The following is a 23,853-nucleotide window of genomic DNA, read 5'->3' as shown; positions in this document are numbered from 1 at the left end:
CAGAAAATTATAATTGCAATGTCATAGGATTGCAAGATCTTAAAGAAGATAGGAAAGGAGCTAAACTCTATCTATATCTATCTTGATGCTCAGCATTTGCTGTGTTGAGAGAATTTGATTTTCCATTTCTACCCACATTCAATTTTTTGCTAACCACGTTTAACTAGAACACGAAAAACATTCAATTTTGAACTCCCGGCCCCAAGAGCGGCCTCTACTTATCCACTTGATGTGTTGAGACTATATTGGGCCGCTTGATCCGGGAAGACCTATATTTATTTTTTTTTTCATGGCCCACCAGATGACGGCCGCGGTTCAGTTAGCGCCCTACGCTTGACTGGGTCCCGTTCGGCAACCCGAACGTCCATATAGTTAACCATTGTGCATGCACAATGATATACACAATCTTCCTTCGGATCGACATTCGATTCTCAAAAGGGCCACGGAAATCCTGTCTAGTTATTTCAGGCAGCAGACCATTGGCGCTAAAAAAAAATTGTTGAGGCTGCTATAACTTATATCCGCTTTGGATGTGTTGTTTTGTTCCTCTTTTTACACCTGGCCATGTCAAGATACATTCGTTGGTCAGATTTACGAGAATCGGAACTTCAGGGGTAAACCCGAATACTATGTACTATCCCAACAACGCATGATGCGGCTTACCGTGCCTGCCAGTTCTCAAGCCTCAGTGGCTATCAACTTAAGTCTTTCCTTCGCCACGAAATGTTGTCTGTATAAAATAAAGTGGGATCCCGAGCACTTATCCGAGCGCTCGCCGAGCGCCGAAAGAGAAACATCCCTGCAATTCACGGGCCCTACGATACTTTATATAATATCCAATGATAAGCATGAATCTGTAGGTTAAGGACCCCTCGTCCCTCTCCTGTTCCCACAATGAGGTCACCAACATGGCCGAAGTGCCGTTTCTCCCTGGCCAAAAATTTTTTCTTCGCCTGGTATATATAGAGCTAGGGGTGCCCAGTCCGTTTCAGCTGTTTCTAAGTATTGTTTATCTTTGGAGGGAAAAATATCACCCACGGTGAAAACATTGTCAAAATGGAGGAGGAACCCCCGCACGTTGATGCGATTCGGCGTACGCCGACTTACTCTGCTGGACTTCCAGACACGATTGACCCCACAGATCTCCCATCCCGTATTCTCAGAGAGACCGCTACACTTGAGGAATATACACGAGAAACTCCGGAAGGCCGGATCACAAAGCCAGTCAGATCCCATGCAACTGGGAAAATTGAGGACTTCGAGCTTGTCACTTTTAAACTCGACGATCCAGAGAACCCAAAGAACTGGAGTAAAGCGCGGAAATGGTACATCACGATGGTGGTGGCTGTTACGTGCTTCGTCGTCGCCTTTGACAGTAGCGTAATAACGGCTGGTATAAACCAGGTAGCAGAGGAATTCGCCGTGGGGGAGGTCGTGGCACTACTTACGATCACAGTCTTCGTTATTGGGTTTGGTATTGGTGGGTTTTTATTAATTTTTTTTTTTTTTTCATTTTCTTTTTGAATGAATTTAAATTTGCCCCATTTCCAAATCGGGAGCGCAGGGCACACTTTTTTGTCAGCATGCTTATATTTGCGGTTTCCAGGACCGATGGTTTTTGCGCCCATGTCAGAAATGATTGGCCGGAAACCAGTATACACGTCTACATTGCTGGTCGCCGTTGTCTTCTTGATTCCTTGTGCGGTAGCCCAGAACTTTGCAACCCTCGTTGTTTGCCGCGCCATTGCCGGTGTGGCATTCAGCGCACCCATGACACTGGTTGGAGGTACCTTGGCAGACATGTGGCGAAACGAAGAGCGAGGTGTTCCCATGGCAGCTTTCAGTGCCGCGCCATTCATCGGCCCTGCTGCAGGGCCGCTTATCGGCGGCTTTTTGTCCGATGCGAAAGGTTGGAGATGGCTCTATTGGTTACAGCTCATATTGTCAGGGGCCGCTTGGGTGTTGCTCACGTTTACTGTCCCGGAGACCTACACGCCCACGCTGCTCGCTATGAGAGCCAAAAGGTTAAGGGAGGAGACGAAAAACAAGAGATATGTGACAGAAGAAGATCTTGATTCTAGACCACTGGGCGAAAAGCTTCGGTTGTTCCTTTTCCGGCCATTCCAGCTTCTCTTCTTGGAACCTATTGTTTTACTCTTCTCGATCTATATGTCGATTCTCTACGGCCTCCTCTACATGTTTTTTATTGCGTAAGTGTTTGTCCATGACGTAGCCTAGAATTGATCTTATCAAGGAAGTAGGGCTCACCTCTTCCCCTTTTTCAGATTCCCCATCGTCTATCACGGAGGGAAAGGTTATTCCGCAAGTGTTACTGGACTCATGTTTATTCCTCTCTCAATCGGGGTATTCGCCAGCGCCTGCTTCTCTCCACTGGTTAACAAGCACTACCTAAAATTGAGTGCGCGGTATAGCGGTAGACCACCTGCAGAGATACGTTTGGTTCCGATGATGATGTCGTGCTGGTTTATTCCCATTGGAATGTTCATTTTTGCATGGACCTCCTATCCGCAAATGCACTGGATTGGGCCGACATTAGGCGGCCTCCCTGTTGGATTCGGGTTCATCTTCTTGTACAACTCGTGTAATAATTACCTAGGTACTACTAATCCTTACTTTTCCCCCTTCGCGTTAATTTCCCCAGTGGGTAGATGACGTCATGCTCACCCAGCTTTCCGACAGTGGACACCTACCAGCACCAAGCTGCTTCCGCGCTTGCCGCCAAAACCTTTCTGCGATCCATGTGGGGTGCGTCTGTCGTGCTGTTTACTCGCCAAATGTATGACAAGCTGGGTTACCAGTGGGCAAGCTCCCTTATCGCATTCCTCGGCTTGGCCTGCTGCGCGATCCCATTCTGTTTCTATTACAAGGGCGATGCAATTCGGAGACACTCCAAATACGCCTTCGTGGACGACGCAGAGCAAGAAATACTGGGGAAATAAACGATGGCAGCACAAACCCGTGGGTCCGGTATGATGTGTATCCAGTATGATGTGGATCCAGATACCATGGGGCTGGTGACCAACCAGGATTCGCAGAGAACGAAAATGCCGGCTGTTTTTCCTCGTCTGACATATGCGGCAAGGTCTTCATCTTTCATCTTTTCCTTTTCCCTTTCCATGTCTTCAAACTTACTATCTTAGACTCCCAACCCGGACCTTCGTTGTTTATTCATCATCTCTGCAACACGTTTCCTGTAACACCTTATTACTGCATGAGTGTGTCGCATCAAAAGGAAATTCCTGCAGCGGGGTTTTCTTTCTTTTTTCTTTTTCTTTTTCCTTTTTTTGATTGTCATCACTATTTCCCCCTTCGTTGCGTTGGCGAAACTCACGGCATTTGATACCACCTTAGAGAAGACATAGATAGATACCGAGTATGCTAGAATTCTATAAATAAAACTTGGAAACCGTTTTTGACTTCGGAAACATGGATCCCCACGCCCATGGCGCACCCGGACTATCGTTGACCCGGCGGCTCCGCGCTGCCATTGGGTCATCCAACGTTCACGCTGGACGCTGCGTCTGGTTGCTGGAAGCTGGATCAACGGTTAGCTGCGTCCTGGACCTAGGTAGCGCCATCAATGGGTGAGATCATAGACAAGAACAGCATCCAGTTGGGCACCGTTTTAAAAATCCGGCGTGCGGACACCTTCGTTCATAGCCTACATACACCCACCCTATCTACGTTTCACATATATGAAGTTAGGCCGTCCAAAGCGCTTCTCAGTCCCTGTTCAACAACTGTTCGTTAAACCCGACAAAGTCCCTGGTTTGGCGGTGATTACGTCAAGTAATCCATCGCCAAGATCCCAGAAATCGTCGTTCCCAGCGCGATGCCAGTGGTAACCACGCATTGGCCTGCCGAATTCCTGGCTTTCGTATAGAGCCCCATCCGTGAAATCACAATGGGTCCAATGTGTTTGCTCCTCAACGATAAAACTCTTCCAGCTGACTCTGTGATGTCTCTACAACTTAATACTCGTGCTGTAGCGCCCTCCCCGATTCCCTCCTTCTCGAACCGCATCTCTGAGCTTCCCCAGGCACAGGTGGATGCGATTATCCGCACGAAGCGCAAGGCACGCGAACCCAAAGCCTGCTACCCTTGTCACACCCGAAAGGTCAAATGCGACCGCAACCTGCCCTGTGACGGCTGCGTCAAGCGAGACCATGCAGATCTATGCTCATACGAACGGCCCTCGAAGAAGCGGCAGATTGCAACAGCCCATGCATTCGCCCCAGCTGTTGTAACATCATCCGCAACCTGCAACGGAGGACCGGCCGGGAGCCCCCGGATCAGTCCAACGGATCTGCAAATTAGTGCTCCCGGCACGACGGGCAAAGTGATGATTCCAAAGGAGGAATGGGATACGGTGTGTGCCAAGTTGAAGGAAATGGAAAATATGATCTCCGCACTTCGAATGGGTCTCGAGCAGACGGAATCGGGTCAGGCTGTCCCATCGACGATACCAAGTGCCAGTTCAGCTGGTCGTTCAGGGGATACCTTTCCCGACCGCGAAGGAATCCATGCGTCGAATGAGCTTGGGAATGGGACCGTGCATCTAGGCTCGAGATCCGTCTTGGCATATCTACTTGGTCGATCGGGCTCTTCGCAAGAGGCTTCCCAGGCGTTGCTTGAAGGCGGCATTCTTCCAAAGTTGGGGCTCGATAATGAATCAGCTACATATCCGTTCGTAGATCTCTGGTCGACTGATACATCTACATTTGACCTGGGCGCCGTCTGCGCGGTTTTACCAGACGATGACCAGTGCAAGATGTATGTTTCCCCCCACTACTATTCCTCCTTGTTTTTGTTTTCTTTTCTCTCTTTTGGCAACGCTCTCCTCTCTGTTCTTCCGGCAACTCTTTTTCCTAACTGTGTGGTTCCGTTGGGTTCTTCTATGTTAGGTTCATTGGACGTTATTGTGATATTAGCGCCACCATTTATCCGGTCATTCCGGACATCGAAGAGTTTCAAAAGAATTTGAGCACCCTCCTTCAAAATAGAGCGTTATGGGGTGGTCTTCAGCCGGAATCTAGCGAGGTAACGGACAGGCCTTATGGGATGAGCCTCGCTTTTGTTGGGTTGCTGTTTGCCGCACTGGCTGCAGGATGTCAATCATCCGATCTCCCTAGCAAGGAGAGGGAGTTGACCTCCCAGGTTTACGGTACGTTCTTCTACTGAATATCCCCTCCTTCTCATAGTTCTTGACTCTTCCTTCTTTCTTTTTTACCCTTAAACAGTAGGATCTAATACATGTTTAGTATGCTGTTCGTATCAATTTCTACGAATGACGAATTTCTTATCCCAGCCGACGCTGGAAGCTATACAAACATTGCTTATTATTGGCAACGTTCTTTCCTACAATATGAATCCTGGTGTATCATACGTTTTGCTAGGTGGGTGTGACGTCCTACGGCAATGATCTCATTTCTATTTGCTTGAGAGTGAAACGATCCTAATATCCTTCTTACAGGTATGACTCTAAGAATGGGTCTTGCTTTGGGTTTACATGTAGAATCGAACAGGTTTCCAACTGCTGAAAGATACATTCGGCGAAGAATCTGGTAAGAATTCTCCATTCCCTTTGGTCACGTTGTGGGTTGTTGAGACGTACTGTTTACTTACTTGCACAGGTGGTCGATGGCATGGCAAGATAGCCACTTCTCCCTGTCGTATGACAGACCATCCACAATGGCGTTTAGCCAACCTGATATACCCTACCATGTGACCTCTCAACCAGGGCATCGCCTATACTTCGAAACGCTCAGCCGCATAATCTCACTCACCCTGGAAATTCTTAAGGGCCGTATGCTATCACCGCACTCTCAAATGGGTATTCCCGTCATTCAGGCTTACAGGGATGAACTTCAAAAAATCATGTCAGATGCAGCCCCGCATCTTCGCGATCCGGCGCACTGCCTCACCCCCTTTGACCATATCGAAAGATTGGCATTGAAACTACATTCATCATACGTGACGTCAGAACTCTGTCGACCCTCATTGAAGAACTCTGAATCCAAGGACCCTTCCTGGGTAAATATGCGCAAGGATTGCATCGCCGCCCTCGCCCGCACCATCGAGGCCTACACAGAGTTGTACTCCTTCAACTCCCAGGCAGGGCGAACGTGGATCGGCCTTCAACGAGCAATCAGCTCCGCCTTCCTCCTCGCCGTAATCGGAGAATCCAAAAACGACGCTCATATTCTACAACTGCTCCGCCGGCTAGAATCAGTCATCGCAGAACGTGCAACGTCTGAGGGTGGTCTGAATGCCAGTCCCCCCACCAACCCCGCCCCAAGCACAGCCGGTTCCGCCGGCATCCCCTCCCCGGGACAGGCATACCGCCCTGTCAAAGTAGAGCAATCCGGCATGATCAATGGCATCACGAACATATCCACCCCAAGCTATGACCCAGTGTCCGTCTCAATCGCCTCCACAGCCCCTGTCCCCATCTCTGTCGCAGCTGACACACAGACCCAGTGGGCAAAGCCCCTAATCAAGTCGCTGCGTGCCTTACAAAGGCTCAATGCAGTCTTCAGCATGCAGCTTCAGCACAAAAAAGCCTCGTCATCGGTGCCGCTGCATATGGTTGTCCAAGGCGGTGTTGGCATTGGCAATGGCAGCGCTGGTTCCACCTCCTTATCCACCCCGTCCTCCGCCTCTCCTCCTACTGTCAACGGCGGATTCCCCTCGTCGTCAATCGGGTGTGCTGCTGCGGCTGTCGCCCATACGACGAAGACCGAGTCGCTCCCGCCATATACCCCGGAAAGCACGACGAGCGGGGAGTGGTCGCTACCGAATCTGATGGATCGGGCGGCGGAGTATATCCATCCGCCGCTGTGGGAATGAAGGGTTTCTCTATCTCTCACTACTATCAAGACGAAGCCAGTGTGGTGGGGCGATCTACATTATATATATATATATATATTTAAACGGATATATATATAAACGGACATCCAAGAGGGTATGTGCCAGGAGCAGAGAAAGAGGAAGAAAAGAAAATGACGCGGACAAAAGAACGGGGTTCCGATGCCTCCTCATTTCCTGTCCGCCTGTCTTATCCTCTCCTCGTTTCCTAACCTCCTTGCCTAGTCCCCGGGTTCTTGCATACATACTGTTTACCACCTCATCCCATCCCATGTTTCCGGTTACAGCTATTATACACTTTCTTTGGCTGTGACATCTTTTCACTAATATTATAACAGTATATATGCGTAATTTTTTTTTTTTTTATATTATACCTCTCCCCCTTCCAACCCAACGAAGGTTCCGATTTTTGTACTCTTATCCTCAAACGTAAAAATTATTATTACCATGTTAGGTTTCATATTTTGTTGTCCCTTTTTTTTTTTTTTTTTGCTTTTCGCCTTCATTTTCTTCATTTTCAACCATGGCATATAAAAATGTAAAATCACCGGGGCGTTTGAAAAAGATTTAAGTTTTAACAAACTTTGCAGATTAGTTTGCGGATTAGGATTCTTTTTTTTTTTTTTTCATTGGGAAGTTTATTCTAATGATGATATATTATGCGTAAATGAATGTATCTTCCATTACAGCGATAGGATAAAAATATACATATATATATATATATAGAGAGAGAGAGAGAGAGAGAGAACATACGTAGCAAGACTGAAATGAAAATGGAGTAAAAGTTAAATAAAATAACTGAAAAGGAACTTATATTAAAACAAGACCCGTCATCCAACCCGGCTCCCCTTCCCAATTCTTTTGTTTTATGGTTATGGATTCATATGGTTACACATATATGCAGATTTTTTCCGTCCCCCACGTCTCCCTCTTTCTCCCCACCCCTTCCTTTCTTTTTTTCTTTTCTTTGCGCTCTCCGTTTTCATTCCTCTTTGCCAACTAAACCCCTCGTCACCGCTCTCAGAAATTGGAAACCGGTTCCATCTCTAGGTAAACTACGTACACACTTCCCACATGCGCTTTTCCAACTTCTTCCTTTCTACTACTTCTTTCCTTTTCTATTCGTTTTTGGTGCTGTTTTGTGTTTCGGTTGGATGGGTTGTATATATTGAAACAATGGTAGCCACAGTCTCCAGTTTGCAATTCACCGCTGGAAATGTGCGCGTTGTCTAGCCGAGGCGGAAAAGAGGGAGTGCGGACGCGACTGGGTTGTATGGAGGTAGTACATATGGAAGAGACGAAAGGGAAGATAGAGAGAGAGAGAGCAGAGAGAGAGGAGCGAGAGGAGAGGGTGTAGGGGAATGCGATTGAACTTCTCGAAATGGAAGCAAGAACAGAAAGGAGGAAAGAGGGGAGATGCAGGAAGAGAAATAGTGGCGATTTTATTTCTGCTCCTGGGGGTACAGTTCCTCCTGGAGTGTGACGCCAAGTTCCTCTCGTAGACCCTTGAGTTCTTGGAGGTACATTTCGTATTGGGCTTTGTTTTCGACTTTGGCTCGGATGCCTGTGGTGTTTTACCAATCCATATGTTAGTACTTGTTGAGGGTATAAAAATGTAACCGCAAACATTGGAATTGGGATATATATCGTCGGTACGGAGCAAACGAACCTTCGAAGATTCTTACGGCTGTAGGGAAGTCGTTGACTCTGCGGGCAGCCTTGAGGGCGGCGGTCATGACGCTGACGGAGGGTACGAGATCGTAGGCGAAGGCGTTGTTAAGGTTTCGCTGTATGATTCCCAGGGGGGATTTTGTTAGCATTGTGTTGAATTCTTTGGGCGAGGATATCAATTGGTGATTGTATTTCGGGGAGCAGAGAGCTGGGGAGTTTTCACTACCTGAAGTTCAAAGACATCCTGTACAGCATCGAATTCCTTCTCATATCTGTTGAACAATTTGGAATTAGTGAGGGTCTACACCAAATGGAATCACAATAGATATTGCATATTTTCTTAAACGATGAATGAAAATGGCTCATCATTTGCAGTCGATCCCAAGGAATATATATATATATATATACATGGTTGTTTTATTGTTGCAAACCCTTCTTACGGTCAGAGAACTCCTCAAAGGTCTCCTCCTCATGACCCATAGCTGCGCTGGAGCATTTCGAAGACGAGCTGAAGCTGTGGACTCCCCCAAAGGCGACAATGGCGGGAGCAGCCGCGGAAGCGAAGATGGGCGCCACGACTCTTGATCGGGCAGAGTAGGAAGCTCTGAAGAAGCCGACTGGTGATGTGCGCGAGGCGATGCGGAAGAGGGTGGAGGACGACATTGGGACGGGGGATTGCCGATTAAATTGGATTGGACAGGATAGGAGACGTGTATGTCGCAGAGGAGTGGGAGGCGTGGTGGTGGTTGATGGGTGGTGAGGTGGAATGTTGGATGATGTTAGCAGGAAGAAAGTTGAAGTGGTTGTGGTTGGCGGAGTTTGCTGTGGGCAGTCCCGGAGAGGCTTAGCCCGGGCAGCTTTGGTCAGCAATTGGCCCAGCGTGGTTGGACTCCCATATCGGGACAGTCTGTACTGTACATAGTAGGTCTGCCGCTGGTCGTTTGCGACAACCAAAAAACTGTCTGGGGGACTGCGGACATGTTGACTTCTTCGCCTGTGGCAGCGTTCTCCTCAGTCTGTGGCATTGTATACTATATCCCTCTCTCTTGCTCTGGTGTCATGGAGCCAAATTTCTCAGACAACACATCCTTTATGAAATACAATACTAGTAACTAATGTAATATCGAGAGCAGAATAACACATGGGTTAGCTGGCTGTCCCATTTGCGATGGCGAACCGAATCGTTCCCATTTCGAATTACTAGTACCTCCTGTGTTGAGGTTTTCTCCGCGATGCCAGGAGGAAGACATCTCACCGTTGGCATGGATTTCAAACCCAAAGCGTGAACATGGTTCTAAATCCCTCCTCCTCTACCTAGGACTGCTAGGTTAGGATTTTTGATGAAGAAATATCAAAGATGGGCTGCCGTAGATTCATTCAATGGATGGTTTGGGCGCGCAAACCGGCGCTTAAGCTTTGCCTGGTGAACCTTGACCATATACGTATCTATCTATCAATCTATACATGAACCTTGATCCTTACAATAACTCATTTGGAACATATCTTTCCCCCCAAGAACATCCCGACACAGTATGGAGTTCGTTATCAATCACTAGTTGAGTCTGCTCCAATTTTTTTTCCTGGGCTGTTTTATATTTCAATCGTTTCCTCCTGTATTGAGCTGTCCCACTAAGATATCCAATTTCAGCGTATCACACACATCACAAGCGTTGTATCGTCGATACGGTACGCGGAATTGCCTGCCCAGAGCCTGCCAAGCAGCCCATTTCCACTCTCCGACCCGATGTTCTGTGCAAATTGGCCCCTTTGCCGGCTTGGTCGGATCGAGGAACTGTAATTTATTCTTTCGGTGCACTGCAACTCTTACTTACAATTCCCAGATCGCAGTTTTCCAGTTCGTTGGCGTTGATGGAAATTTAGTTTACCATACCATACTAACCAATACCATACATTTTTTCGCTGCTCCTTTTTTTTTTTTTTTTTTTTTTTTTTTTCATCTCAATCTCCATCTCCATCTATCTCTCTCTCCTCTCTCCTCTCTCTCTCTCTATCCCTATCTTTATTCGATATTTCTCCTCATTCTTCCTCCACGCGTTATCTCATCTCCGCGCCTTTCTGCTGATTCTCTCCGTCGCTCACTTTTCCTCGGTGCCATCTTCCTCTTCTTGTCGCTCCTTCATCCAGTCCATTGACTTCCGCCATCTTTTTCTCTCATCTTATTCTTGTTAACGTCTTCCTCTTCTTCTTTTTGGTGTGCCTCTGCTCCCGTATATCGATCGGATCACCACTTGGATTCGAACTCTATACTCCATTATATATATTTATATATTAATTTCCGCCATTTAAAAATCATCTCACGTCGCGATAATCTTTTTTTTTGGGCTATCTTATTGTGTACGAGTATACGTGTATGCATTGACTGAATCTTGCTCCTTGGAACGTCCTCACCCCCGAAATCACTCACCGTGCATTGTCCTGACCATAAACTCATCTCCGCGAAATGTCGTTCGACCTCCGCTCCATCCCGATTCCGTCCCTCGATCGCCCCTTTGGTGTTGAGCTATGGCCACTCTTCTCCAAAGCCTACACGGCAGTCGCGGGGTTTTCACCGGAAGAATTCAGCTTCACCCAAGGTCAGACGCCCATGTCGACGTTGAACGGAACTCTCATCTCGCTCGCGTCCTACTACGTCATTGTGTTTGGAGGTCGAGAAATCATGAGGAACCGCCCCGCGATGAAGTTGAACGGCATCTTCCTCATACACAATCTATACCTAACTTTAATCAGTGGGACCTTGCTGGCTCTGTTTATTGAACAATTGCTGTCGACTCTATGGAGGAATGGCATTTTTTATGCCATTTGTAATGTCAATGGGGGCTGGACAGAACCCCTGGTTGTTCTATACTATGTATGGCACACGCTCTTCATATTTCATGTTTATATATCTCCTCAATTGACCTTGAAAGTTTGCGCGCTAACACCTGTTCTAGTTGAACTATTTGACGAAATACCTCGAGCTCCTCGACACGGTCTTTCTCGTCCTCAAGAAGAAGCCTCTCACCTTCCTCCATACCTACCACCATGGCGCTACAGCCCTCCTCTGCTACACACAATTGATCGGCCACACAGCAGTCTCCTGGGTGCCCATCACCTTGAACCTCCTGGTCCATGTCGTGATGTACTGGTACTACTTCCAGAGCGCCCGCGGCATCCGCATCTGGTGGAAGAAATGGGTCACCATCCTCCAGATCGTGCAGTTCGTCATTGACTTGGGTGAGTAAATAATGAACAACGCCGCTCCACTCCAACAAATCAACCAAAGCTATATATAAACTAATACACCCATCAGGATTCGTGTACTTCGCCTCCTACACCTACTTCACCTCCACCTATTTCCCTTACATGCCCAACGCCGGCAACTGCGCCGGCGAGGAATTCGCCGCTTTCTCCGGCCTAATCATCCTCTCCTCCTACCTCCTCCTCTTCATCTCCTTCTACTTCGCGACATACAAGAAAGCAGGCAAAAGTGGCCGCCCACGTAGAAACACTGGAAAACAGGCTGTCATCGATATGCGCAATCTGGAGATTCCTTCGGTTGGCGGGAAACCTGCTTCTAGCACCACGACGAAGACCAATGGCATTGCTAATGGCAATGGTTATGCCCACCTCGAGAATGGCTCAGCGACCTCCACAGCGCGTTCGAACGGGGGCCCCGTCACGCGGTCCAGAAAGGCCTAGTTAGGTTAAATGCTAAATTTATCTCATGGCTTTCTTTTGGGAATGGAATATAGAGGAACACCCCAACGAAGAGAAAAGAAGGTAAATAGAGGGTATTGAACATAGGCAAGCAAAATGGCGAATACCGGCATCAAAAATATGAAACAATATTGGTCGAGGGGGGGAAAAAAAAAGAAGAAGCTCCAATGCTTCCCTTAATTTTTCTTAGCCCGACGTTCACACTGCTCGCCAGCCGCAAATCGCCAACCGCCATTCAACGAGTGCGGGTCTTTTATCGTTTGATCTTCCTCATTTCCCCCCCTTTTTTATATATTTATATTTACGTACTTTTTTTTTTTTTGGTCAAAATCTAATTAATCAACCTTTGTTGCTTTCCATCTGGCCACATTGGATGAGATTAATTTGCATGCCATTGTTCGAGATTTCTTTTCTTATTTCTTTTCTATATTTTTCCCGGTCTTTTTAACTCAAGATAAAAGACCCGAATTTTGGGGGTTCCAACAATACCTACTTCCAATTCTAATTTTTTAATGTTTTTTTTTCTTTTCACATAATGTTTTTACTAAATTTTTTCCCCTCTATTTCGATTTTTATTTACTCTTGCAATTTTGTTTAACATTTTTTTGTAGTATTTTTGTATGTATAATTTTTTTTGTTCTTCGTGCTTGCTTATCTCTCTGTCCGAACATATTGACGTCGCTATATCACACACCAAATCATACGTATATATCACCAACAACAAACTTACTCTACCGATCTTCTTTGGCTTATTTTTATTTTTATATCTTTGTCATGCTTCGCACTATCACAAGGGGATAACGGATGAAAAAGAAAGGGGAAAAAAATGAACAATTAAATCAATTTATTCATATTAGGAGTAGAGTGTACTGGAGACCTCATGTTTTTTCTTTTTCTTTTTCTCTTTTTCTTTTTTTCTTCCTGTGATTATACTCAGTATGTATATGAATAGTTGGATTTGTGTTTCCTTTAATTCATCTGCTTCTTTTTCTTTTTCTTTTCTTTATTTTTTTTTTTTTTTTGCTACTGAGCTCTTGAATCGTGTTTGACAGGTTCCAGGATGCATGCATCACCCACAATCCGCGGTATCAGATCGACGAACAATAAAGAAACGCAAATAAACAGACCAGCCAACAAGCATACGTCGGGGCCATTGCTTATAATAGATATACGATTCGCTCTGTTCCTCCCGAAATTATCATCATCAAATTACCACCCATCTATCTCTCCTGGTACAACAACGACATATTCCGTGCTCACGAGTTGGGTGGGGGATGGAGTGGGGATTTGGAAAGTGTCAGGAAACTGAGATGCGGTCTCAGTATATCTATCTACATCTATACCATCTATCTACCTTGTCTGTTATCTTACCACTCAGTGGAGGGCAATTCACGCTCTGATAAAGGCCCACTAACACTCACCACTGCTGCATTTTCTGATTGCTTGTTCTTTTAAGGGGCCTACCCTTATATTTTCTACATCTATGGATGGATGTGGTCTCCTGATGCCGCTATTTTTCTGCATATGTTCTCAATCGTCTTATTCTTTCCCTCTCTTGAGTACAATAATTCGTGTATTTCCATGGATTCCCCCCCCTGATTCCCTCTTGATTCATTATTTCTTTGCTCTTCTTTCCTTCGCACTCCTTTCACATTTCAATTTGATTAATTCCCTTCCTCATCTTCTGCATAAAAGGGATATTGAGCAATATGATAATAATATCAGATGCCTGACAAATGCATGTGTGTGCTACGCTTGACAGGACATATACATATATATACAAGTAAATAAATATATAAATATATCTATATATATCTATTTATATACGTGCCTCAGTTTTGACCTCGCAGCCTAAATCTAGAATTGACGAAGTGAGTGTGGGTGGGTTTTGTCTTCTTGCTACACAACTATATTCTATCCCTCATTACCTTCGGAAGCCTCTAGCCCTCGCCACCCTCCTCCTCACCCCCTAAATATGCACGTTTTGTATATGCAGTGTATTGTTTCGATAACCACATAGAACTGCATCCATCCATGCATTCATCAATTCAGTTTATCGCCGGTGTATTCGCATGGGTGCATGGATGTATAAAGGGTCTTGGGCACCGTCCACTGTGTTTTCATATGACACATTACATGCGTTAAATGCGAAGCAGGTGAGGGGGTTGGTGGGTGATGTAATATACTTACTTGAATGTCGTGCAGGTTGCATTACTCGGGAGAAATCAGGAGGATCTATCACAACGGCTGAAGTTTTGTTATTCGAGAGCCGGAGAGAGAGAGAGAGAGAGAGTTGTGCGAGCTTGGTGTTTTTCTGCGGATTTGCTTTGAGCACAAACTGCCACTTCCCCCCTCCCCTTAACCCTTTTCTTGTCTTGTCAAGCATGCTGCATTCCATCCTTCACTCTCGACCATCATCCCGCATCTTATTGGTGCGTATGTGTAAGTTTAGAAATAAGAAGGTTTGTGGTCTCTCTAGAATGAGCGGGAACACTGACATACGCTTATCCAGCAATCAGCAATTGGGAGCTTAATTATTTACACCATGCATTGAAATGTTGTGGTTTTTTTTTTTTTTTTTTTTTTTTTTTTCCTGTCTCATCACAATTTCTCCAATTGGAAAGTAGACCATCATATGAACTTGGTCTTTGTTTTCCGAGACCTGCTACATGGGCCGTTTCGATTCTGTGATGTAGATGGCTTGTTTCGTGTTATACGAGCAAGAATAGACTTATCACATAACTAAAGCCTCTCATGCAGGCGAAAAGTGACTGTTCGAGAGGTTATATACACAAATTCAATCTTCTGCATGTGTCTTTTTAGTTCATCGATGTATTTGAGCTAGATAGCCGCGGTGGTATTCGGCGACCTGATTGTGGCAGTAAATATCTGGAGATAGTCGGATTGGGAAGAGGATCCATTATGTAGTTAGTTTTCTTTTTTCTAATTACATTCCGAATTTGCTCTGATAACGAACCCAGGACACAATACCGCCAACGCAATAACCCTAGTAACGTGTTAGGGTGCCTAGAACTAAAGCATTGAATTTCCAGGAACAACGAACTTTCCGGGGTTTGATGATACTATGTTTGGGACCGTGTTCCGCTCAGGGATGCCTACCCTAGTGCACGTCAAAGACAAATTCCCTATTACAGGAGCGGGGAGAAGGAAACTTTGAAATCGACTGCTTTGAATTTCTGCCAACGAAATCACTGATGAAGAAACGTGGTCGCTTGCTTGCTGGATTTCTTTGACTGTGTGGAAGAATTGTTTCTATCGATGAGAATGTGCTGAGGTAGCTGACCATGTTGCTTTTCCAATTTTAATTCAAGGCGGGGTGGCAGAGATCGATCCATTATGTATCGATGATGGCTCCATTGGCTCGCGGTATCATCCTTCTTCGGGTGGTTTAATGCACTGTACCAAACAGGATGGGAGGGGAAATGAAAAGAAAACACATTGGTCTTCGTGAAACACGCAATACGATGAACTCAGAGCAACGATTGATTGGTTGACTGGGGAATGAAAGATTGATATTAGAAATCTTCAATTGTTTTCTTCAAGGAGCTGTTAAGGTCAAAGAATATCAATCATAGCAGGAGTGTGCATGGCGCATAATTTATATCACACCATTAAAACTTAGCGAAGCTATTACGCGCTAGAACTCTTGAAACGCGATTGGCAGTGCTGCTTGTTCGCTCATCAGTTCAGAACAACCGGGAAGGAATAAAATATGGCAATCAGGAGAGGGAAGGGGACTTGGGATCATCATAAAGGCGCACAGCCGGAAGATGAGGCCGTGCTGCTGGTTCAGTGATCCTGCCCGGCCCATCAGAGCCTGTTGGAAATTACCAGCTGGAGGCAAATCGGAGGATCTGCAGCCACACCGGCCATTAAGCATTTTGTCCTGCCTGATAAACCTGGTGGAGGATGATCTGGGTGGACGTGGCAGCCAGTTGGAAGCGAAAGGTGCCTGTTGTTTGTCGGCCTTGGGCGAGAAAATTGCTGGAGACGAATCAGGTTACAGGCCTTACACACCTTCAACGAGGCAGCCAAGGAGGTAACAGATACTCATGCACTGTGCCAGTGCTAGGAGCAGGATTTGCCCAAAGAATTCTTTGATGATGCAGAGTCACACTGGTCGTTGAATACGACAGATCTCAGGGGACGATAATGATAAGAAGGGTAAATCGCCGGAGATAGGGCTTAGCCCTGGCCTGCCCTAAATGGTAACAAGACCTGTAGACTGTCATCAAACGGAAATTGTCTCGTCGACCAGAGCACTTGCAGGCCGAGTTTTCCACCACCAAGATGGAGGAACCCTGAACAGATGTGTTGCAGTGCAGGAAACTGACAGGAGACACGCAGCAAGTTATGACTCCAACAAACACATGTACTTTATGTACAGTACATGCACATGGGACACGATCACGATCAGGCTACTTGGTCCAGCAGAAGTATTTGTTTGGTTGCTGCTGTGTGGGACGTTCGGATGTCCAGCGGGGTCTACGGACGCACCACATAATTTGTGCAGAAGTCCAGAGAGGATCTTGAATCCAGCTTCAGAAGTCTGATGGATTGCCCGCATGATACGGCTCTGGCTAAACTATTTTTGAAATAGTCGAACAGGAATTGATGGCTGTGCGATCGAGACGCTTCCCCTGGCCTAAACTGGTGCTCCCGACATGTCTCATGTTCGAAGCCATCTCTCATCCACGCCGCTCTCATTGGCACGTTGGCGAGGCGGATGACTTGGAGGGCTGCTTCGCGTATCTTGGCTGGGTTGACCACCGAACTCACGGAGCCACAAACCACGGCAGAGAACCTTTTGACAGTTGCAATACCACCCTGTCCGCCGATGCATGGCTCAAGCACCATTGGCTTGTTCGTTCAAGTTGAAAACTCCGCATTTTTGCTTCTGTATTTTGTTCTCGACCCTCATACCATCCCGGCCTAAGAGTCAAACGTGGTCCAATCAGTGCCTTTACTTGCAGCCCCTTCAAGCCATCTGGTCAGCATTTGCTTGTGCTTCGTTTTTCTCCAAAGAAAATGCAATTGTTTTCAGGCACCATGCCCTGTTGGGGGGTTGGAGAGGGGGAGGCGAATTTCTCGAACGATCCTAGGATATATACTCATGACCCTCGCCATTCCCCCCCTGCTCCTGTTTGGGATCCAAGCTGGGCCGAAGTCTTCACACCCGCTCGAGCAGGGTCATGATACACTTCATACCTCACTGTTGTGTTTGGGTTTCCTTCCTTTACAGCCCAGACATGGTCGCCGTTCCTTCGTGTTATAGAGCAACCTTAGCTCTGTACACCTGAGATTGTTGTATACTACGTACATTTATTTTTTCTGAAGCTCTTCCATCTTATGAACTCGTGGGCCTTGCTTTGGTGAGCCAACCTCTTTATAACCAATGCACTCCTGCAGCTTGTTAACCGGATTCCAGTATTTCAGTTCTTGTTACACCCCATGTCCTAGTTATTATTACAATTTGTTTTGCCCTTATCTCGACATATATATACATAAGCTTCGATTTTTTCCGTCCAATATATTTTTGATTTTTGTCCTTCAAATTGAGTCGACATTAACTGGCGAGGATTTTCTCCGATTTCACCAGCCATGGCTGCCGTTGCTGAACGAGCAATGAGCTCTACTGAACTATATATGAAGTTCAGCGATCCGAGAACTTCAATAAATGTCGCCCATATTCGACCGGTGGATGTGCACCCGATATATGAATCCGAGGAAGAGGAGATGTCTGAAGCGGAAGCGACTGGTCAGACAGAGCCTGGTTTTTCCCCCATAGAAAATGACAGTGATACTGGGGTCTCCGAATTTGAAGAGATCAATGTCAATCCATCCCAAGCCCATGTAGCCCACGAGAGATATACATCAGGGCACAAATTTGCCTTGCAAATTTCCCCTTTTCCAACACCAGAAGGAACTATTTCGAGAGCGGCTTCGATTAGCACTGTCAAAAGGGCCAGTTGCATTACCCTAATGCCTCAGATACATCCACAGCCAACGAAGTTGGTCTCACCAGTTACACCAACGTCCGAATCAAATTCTCCATCAAATTCTCCACCTTTTTTGCCATTCATGGAGGGAAAACCCCTCTCTAAACCTGTTATAGAAGAGGATACTCTTCAAAACTTCCGATCTTTTTATTCGGACACAGTTTCATCCGATGACGAGGATCTTGCCAACACGTCTTTTCTCATTGCAACTCCAGTATCCCTCTATGCACCAGAGCGTAAACCCCATTTGATATCTATAGAATCTCCAACTGCTCAAATTTCGAATGGACGAATAACAGAAACCCAAAAGATACAAGAACTTGTCCCTCTCGCAAGTGGAGGTTCTTCCAAGCGCAGCCCCGGCAGAAATCTTAAAAAACGCATTTCTGGCCTGAATATAGGAAAATATACGCAGAGACGGAGCTCCAACCAGCCAGCCTCCGAGTCAACGTTTCCTGCAAAACCTCTATTTTCGAATGCATCCGTTCACTCCCTTTCCAGCCTGAGCTGGCGTTCTAGTAGCGCGATCTCTTCGAACTCTGAGACCGAACTTCATTCTTCTGTTACCTCGAGGGAATCACCGGGTGTAACGCCATCCCCTCAACGGAGTCATACTTTATTACCGTCACCTAGGATGTTAGAGCAGAAATCTCCTGATGGCAGTCGCAAGACAAATGAGAGACATGTCGCAGATAACGTCAAACGCAGAGAAAACGCCAACCGAACAAGTTACCGAAGAACTAGTAAGATCAAAATGAACCACAACATACCACCCGTACCCCAAATAATGGGAATTGCGATCTCATCGGATATTTCATCACCAGCGTCCGTCGAATCATCTCTAGATAGCCCTCGGCCTTCGACTTTACCGGATCGACGACTCCCGCCCAGCCCCATATGTCCGACATACAGTGCATCTCGTCGTAATAGTAAGAGTACGAAAAGCTCATTGAGCTCTTCACCGGCACCTGTCACTCCCATGGAGAGATCTACACACTTTCCTTTCCCTGACATACCTAGTTCGGGCACGTTACAGGTAGCATCAAAAAGAAGAGGTTTCCATGAACGAACCCACTCGATCAACAGTTTGGCCAGTACAACCAGCATGCCGAACTTTGCGTCCTCAGATAATCCCTCACCCCGATCCGCAACCCACCGATACAGACAACGATTTTACCCAGCAGATACTACCCCATCTGAACGGTCTCCATCACGCGAGAGTGTGAATCAAGTCAAACTCAACCCCCGCAACACTTACACCTTTGCGCCGCGTGGAAGCATACCCACCGTGAATCTGAGCAATCTGTCTTCATCCTCGACTGCAACCTCGAGATCTAACTCTCAAACTGATGTCAACAACTTGTCTTGGAATTATCGCACAGGCGCTTGGAGTCCATCCACAACCCCAGCAGCGGATAGCTTAAAAGTTCCGTTGAGAAAACAGGCGCATTCGAAAAGTATTAAGCGTTTGTATGAGACGAGTGAATCTGTCTCCCGTGCGGGGACTAAGGCCTTCAATGGCCTCGGGTCTATCTTGCGCAAGAAGAACGTTGCATCTAGTGATGAGCGGTGGAGTTCAAATCGGGTTGTGTAAAAAATATGCAGAAACGAGTACCGGCGAAACCACCCGTTAGAGATGTCATATTGTTTACAGCTTTGTAATTATCAGAGGTTATTTGGGGCTCTGAGCGCTTTAATTCGCTATATTTTTATTTATTCGTATGCTTTACTTGTTCCTAGCCACGTCTCTAGTTTCCACCCACTTTCTTTTCCTTATATTGAATGGACTGCTCCTCATCTATCTACGATATTGCACATCGCTTTCTCTCCCCTGCAATAATGCATTACATGGCTGAACAAATCCATGATGAACCATCGTCCATGTTCACACTGTTCAACGATGTACTGCATCATATTGTATTGCCTGTTATATCAATCACCCTATCCCATACCTCTGACAAGCCCTATACTACAGATGTATGTATAAGCCCGCTACTGAATCTTCCTCAGACCGTCATTCCTGTTCCAAGCTAGCATTTCCGGGGTTTTATTCTCTGCTCTTTCACCCTGGTCGATGTGGAATCTGTATTACTTTTATTTATTCTTGTGGTTGCGTTTCCTCTTCCTGCTATCGGATTCACTGTGAATATTCATACCCCAGGAGTGTGTTTCTCTTTGCAGTGACCGAGGTGCTCTATTTATTTCACTTGGCACTATTTTAGTTTTATCTATTTTGGAGTGAATATTAATTGTTGGTATAGTTGATAACCATGAGACCAACCTCCTATATTTGCAAATTCGCAAATATTGACGTGACCGCATTTAAAATGGGATCGGTATATCCAGTAAGCAACTTTGTGAACACTCCCGTCTTAAGGTCTGTCATTTTCTTTTTGTTGGCAAAAGGTTACAGTGCGCTAGGCACCACGAGGATTTGGATTCGGGAGACAAAGCAAGGGCCCTAAGCGTATCTGATCCGCTATACCTGGATATCATGTCTACCAATATTCCCATATGGAAAACCCCTGAAGTATGAGAGACCGTCGGGTCTCACTAGGGGAACAGCCTAAGCGCAGGGGCGGAATTGTCTTCCATCATACTGCCCGGTACGCATGGCTCAGCAACAATTTTGGGGGCCTAGAAGATACTCTAGTATCGCTATGATGATCAAATACATCCTAAGATCTACCTATTCCACAACCCAGTATAATCTCAGAGGTAATTTCTGAGCTATTGACGTTGAGCGGATACAGAGTGTGTTCCTCTTCTGGTCAGTAAAACCTTGGATTTCAAAAATAAAACTAGTTCACCAAGGCAACAACTGTAAATTCGGCGTTTGTTTCAGTTCTCTTGTTACATTTATAGGCTGGTTTTACTATCTTGCATGGATGATGTAGAATCGACTATTCGCAATATTGTCCATTACCTCGTTACTCTCGGTGGCAAATTATAGCTTCAATATTCATCGATTTAAGCTTGGTATTTCAAAGCCTTTCTTGGATTCCCATTCCTAGTACTCACCCGTATCGTGGAGTCCATATCCAAACGCTAAACCAACCCCAATACATCGTGTCTGGCTAGCCCATTCCGAAAAGTAGAAACACAAAACAGGTGATCAAAAACTTCATTCCCTCCCCAAGAAGGAAAGAGGAGCTGGGTCCATCCATAAACGTAAACGCATGCACCTAGAAATCCTGTGCAATTGTGAAAATATTCATCGCTTGCAGGCTTTCGCTTAGTCGGTTTGGCTCACCAAATATGGGGACCAAATACAAATCATCTATACGTTTTGGAAACCAAGACAACGTGGACGCCTTTGACGGACACCACTTTGTAAGCTCTCCGGACGCTCTGTTTTGGAGTGTAAGGGACAGCGGTGAGCCGATTTGGATGATTTGGTGAGTAAATGTGTCTATCGGACTGCTTGTGTCACATATATGTTCTTCGTTATTTTCATTCTTTCGGCATATGCGTATTTTTGAGAGGCAGTATGAGCGAAAAAGACATGAAACCCTCGCGCATGTGAGGAATGTGGCGTTGTCGGTATAGTCAAGTATCATGTAATAGATTTCGTTTGGCAGGAGGCCCTGGGTCTCCCTACCATGGGGCTTTAGACAACGGAGCGTAGCGGTTGCGAAGAAGCTTGAGAGAGCTCTGAAAGCTTCTTTGCTAGTCAATGAAGGTGGGGCAGGAAGGCTTTGCGGTTGATATATCTGGAGATTGCTTAGCGAACGAAGCAGAGGAGGCTCGTTTGAAGAAATGTCTGCGACCTGACAGTCCCCGAATAATTTGAGCGGGTCTGTGTGTTTCACCACCGGAATCCCATCTACAACTTCCACATCGAGAAGCATGATGGTTGAGAGTGACAGCAATATGGCTTGGAAGGCGAGGTTTCCTTGCCGAAGGCCGAAGCTGACTGTCTTTTCGATATAAATGTGCCTCCGTCCTGGAATTTCTGGGACAAGGCTGACCAGGACATTATCAAACCAATAAATTGATTCGTCGGGCGCCGAGCCTGGGAGGTGATTTGCAAGGTGATATCCAAGGCCAAGTTCTGATGGCCATGAAGCTTTATCTGATGGGATATGAGGACGCTCTGAATGCTCGATCCGAAAGTAAACTCGCCCAGATGCCATAGAGATGATTGCATATGCAAGCTCCCGGAACATGAAGCTACATGGCGACCACCTGATATATGCTTGACAGGTACTATGAGAATATGCGGCTTTGAAGTTGGAAAACACCAGCTCGTAAAACGGCCAAAAAGGGCCTGGGTCCGCAGATAACCACCTGTTTGGGAGAAGAGGAATTGCGCGATATCCTGTCCCGTAATTGTAAAGATCACATTTCAGTTCAGCTGGCAAGGGGGATGGAAAAGGGACGAGGTGATGTGCAGCCATTGGGAGACATGGCCAACGGAAAGAAGGGCTAGCGGGCGCAGCAAAAAATTTATTACGATCACTAGGTAAATCAGTCAAGCTGAGGTGTATCGTAGTTCCAAAAGATACTACCTGCAAGTCTAAATCAATTGTGAAAAGTGGTGGATACCGGCCGCAGCGTTTGGGAGGTAGTGGCGATGGTAGCTGGTAAAGATCGATTTCCTGAAGTTTCTGCTTCACATACGCGTCGCTACAGTCCTGGGAGCTATGCAGCGTAAACACGAAATCTTCAAGCACTTTGTCCTTCGCAGCATACTCTTGCCGCGTCGTTTCGAGCCAAACTATAGAAAATAATCGTTCAAATTAGATTCTTCATTCTTGTGAATCCTCAGTTTAGTTTCATGAAAGCTGGCCTATGACCTACCACTGTATTCCACACTATTCAAGGGTATTGTATAAAGGATATCTGGAACATATGCGCCATCAGGATTCGCGAAAATCTTTTGTGCATAGTATCTGCCACAATATACGACGAGCTGAATCCCCCGATTATGTCCATCTTGTCTTGTGGTAGCAAACATGGTGGACGCAAACCTGGGTTTTTGTAGGGCATGATACTGGTATCTGCACGGTGACTATGAAACGAGCTCTGAATCACGTTCCCAGAACTAGTACTTCCCCATATTTTGGAGCAAAACTGGTCGCCTCTTTTTCTACTTCATAACATTGTAAGCTAGGAGATTGGACATCAACAGATTGACAAAACAAGTGGTGCTAGGGAAGCTTAAGCTTAAAAGGTGGAACTAACGCCAACTAGTTAGATCGTCCCAACTTGCCACTGAGCTAAAACAGACATTCATCCAATGCTCTGACTCCTGCATTTGTGGATGAAAACCTATCTACAATGTATTTCCCAATATACCCTTATATCATCAACCTACTTTCTTATATGGACAGCCGCGATGTCCAATCCACATAATTTGCGGAATCAAAACGTGAACGCTCAAAATTTCCCTTCTGGAGACGTATGTTCCTTCGCACTTTTGATTTGAATACAGAGAGCTAGAAATAAACCCAGCAGAGGTTTATCTGCTCTCGCAGCTCACTAGTTTTCTCTGTTTATTGACTGATAGTTGGCTTCAGGGAATGGCCGTGCTTCCCTTTGAATTTCACGTTAC

General features: G+C 46.0%; 7 protein-coding genes across 7 annotated transcripts; 4 read left to right on the top strand and 3 right to left on the bottom strand.

Annotated features, from left to right (window-relative positions):
- Nucleotides 1-1,056: 1,056 nt before the first annotated feature.
- HCBG_06420 (multidrug resistant protein) lies at nt 1,057-2,960 on the top strand (the record flags this gene model as incomplete). The annotated part of the gene is made up of 4 exons (XM_045433469.1): nt 1,057-1,480; nt 1,607-2,210; nt 2,286-2,617; nt 2,701-2,960. The coding sequence occupies 4 exons, from the start codon at nt 1,057-1,059 to the stop codon at nt 2,958-2,960; spliced, it is 1,620 nt and encodes a 539-aa protein (XP_045285782.1).
- A 965-nt stretch (nt 2,961-3,925) lies between these two features.
- HCBG_06419 (fungal specific transcription factor domain-containing protein) lies at nt 3,926-6,870 on the top strand (the record flags this gene model as incomplete). The annotated part of the gene is made up of 4 exons (XM_045433468.1): nt 3,926-4,794; nt 4,953-5,185; nt 5,495-5,585; nt 5,655-6,870. The coding sequence occupies 4 exons, from the start codon at nt 3,926-3,928 to the stop codon at nt 6,868-6,870; spliced, it is 2,409 nt and encodes an 802-aa protein (XP_045285781.1).
- Nucleotides 6,871-8,330: 1,460 nt separating this feature from the next.
- Nucleotides 8,331-9,222, bottom strand: HCBG_06418 (cytochrome c oxidase polypeptide VI; the record flags this gene model as incomplete). The annotated part of the gene is made up of 5 exons (XM_045433467.1): nt 8,331-8,452; nt 8,558-8,675; nt 8,786-8,831; nt 8,880-8,898; nt 9,000-9,222. The coding sequence occupies 5 exons, from the start codon at nt 9,220-9,222 to the stop codon at nt 8,331-8,333; spliced, it is 528 nt and encodes a 175-aa protein (XP_045285780.1).
- Nucleotides 9,223-11,020: 1,798 nt separating this feature from the next.
- On the top strand, nt 11,021-12,679 carry HCBG_06417 (V-SNARE; the record flags this gene model as incomplete). The annotated part of the gene is made up of 3 exons (XM_045433466.1): nt 11,021-11,428; nt 11,511-11,793; nt 11,870-12,679. The coding sequence occupies 3 exons, from the start codon at nt 11,021-11,023 to the stop codon at nt 12,256-12,258; spliced, it is 1,080 nt and encodes a 359-aa protein (XP_045285779.1).
- A 4,103-nt stretch (nt 12,680-16,782) lies between these two features.
- HCBG_06416 (uncharacterized protein) lies at nt 16,783-17,154 on the bottom strand (the record flags this gene model as incomplete). Its single annotated transcript, XM_045433465.1, has 1 exon — nt 16,783-17,154. The coding sequence occupies one exon, from the start codon at nt 17,152-17,154 to the stop codon at nt 16,783-16,785; it is 372 nt and encodes a 123-aa protein (XP_045285778.1).
- Nucleotides 17,155-17,851: 697 nt separating this feature from the next.
- Nucleotides 17,852-20,011, top strand: HCBG_06415 (uncharacterized protein; the record flags this gene model as incomplete). The annotated part of the gene is made up of 1 exon (XM_045433464.1): nt 17,852-20,011. The coding sequence occupies one exon, from the start codon at nt 17,899-17,901 to the stop codon at nt 19,888-19,890; it is 1,992 nt and encodes a 663-aa protein (XP_045285777.1).
- Nucleotides 20,012-21,481: 1,470 nt separating this feature from the next.
- HCBG_06414 (uncharacterized protein) lies at nt 21,482-23,256 on the bottom strand (the record flags this gene model as incomplete). The annotated part of the gene is made up of 2 exons (XM_045433463.1): nt 21,482-23,016; nt 23,100-23,256. 2 exons carry the CDS (start codon nt 23,254-23,256, stop codon nt 21,482-21,484), a joined length of 1,692 nt encoding a protein of 563 aa, XP_045285776.1.
- Between the last annotated feature and the right edge of the window lie 597 nt (nt 23,257-23,853).

Source organism: Histoplasma capsulatum (assembly GCF_000150115.1).
Source record: "Histoplasma capsulatum G186AR genomic scaffold supercont2.9, whole genome shotgun sequence".
NCBI lineage: Eukaryota > Fungi > Ascomycota > Eurotiomycetes > Onygenales > Ajellomycetaceae > Histoplasma > Histoplasma capsulatum.
Note: the sequence above shows the minus strand (reverse complement) of the source record. Positions and strands in the feature narration are given on the sequence as shown.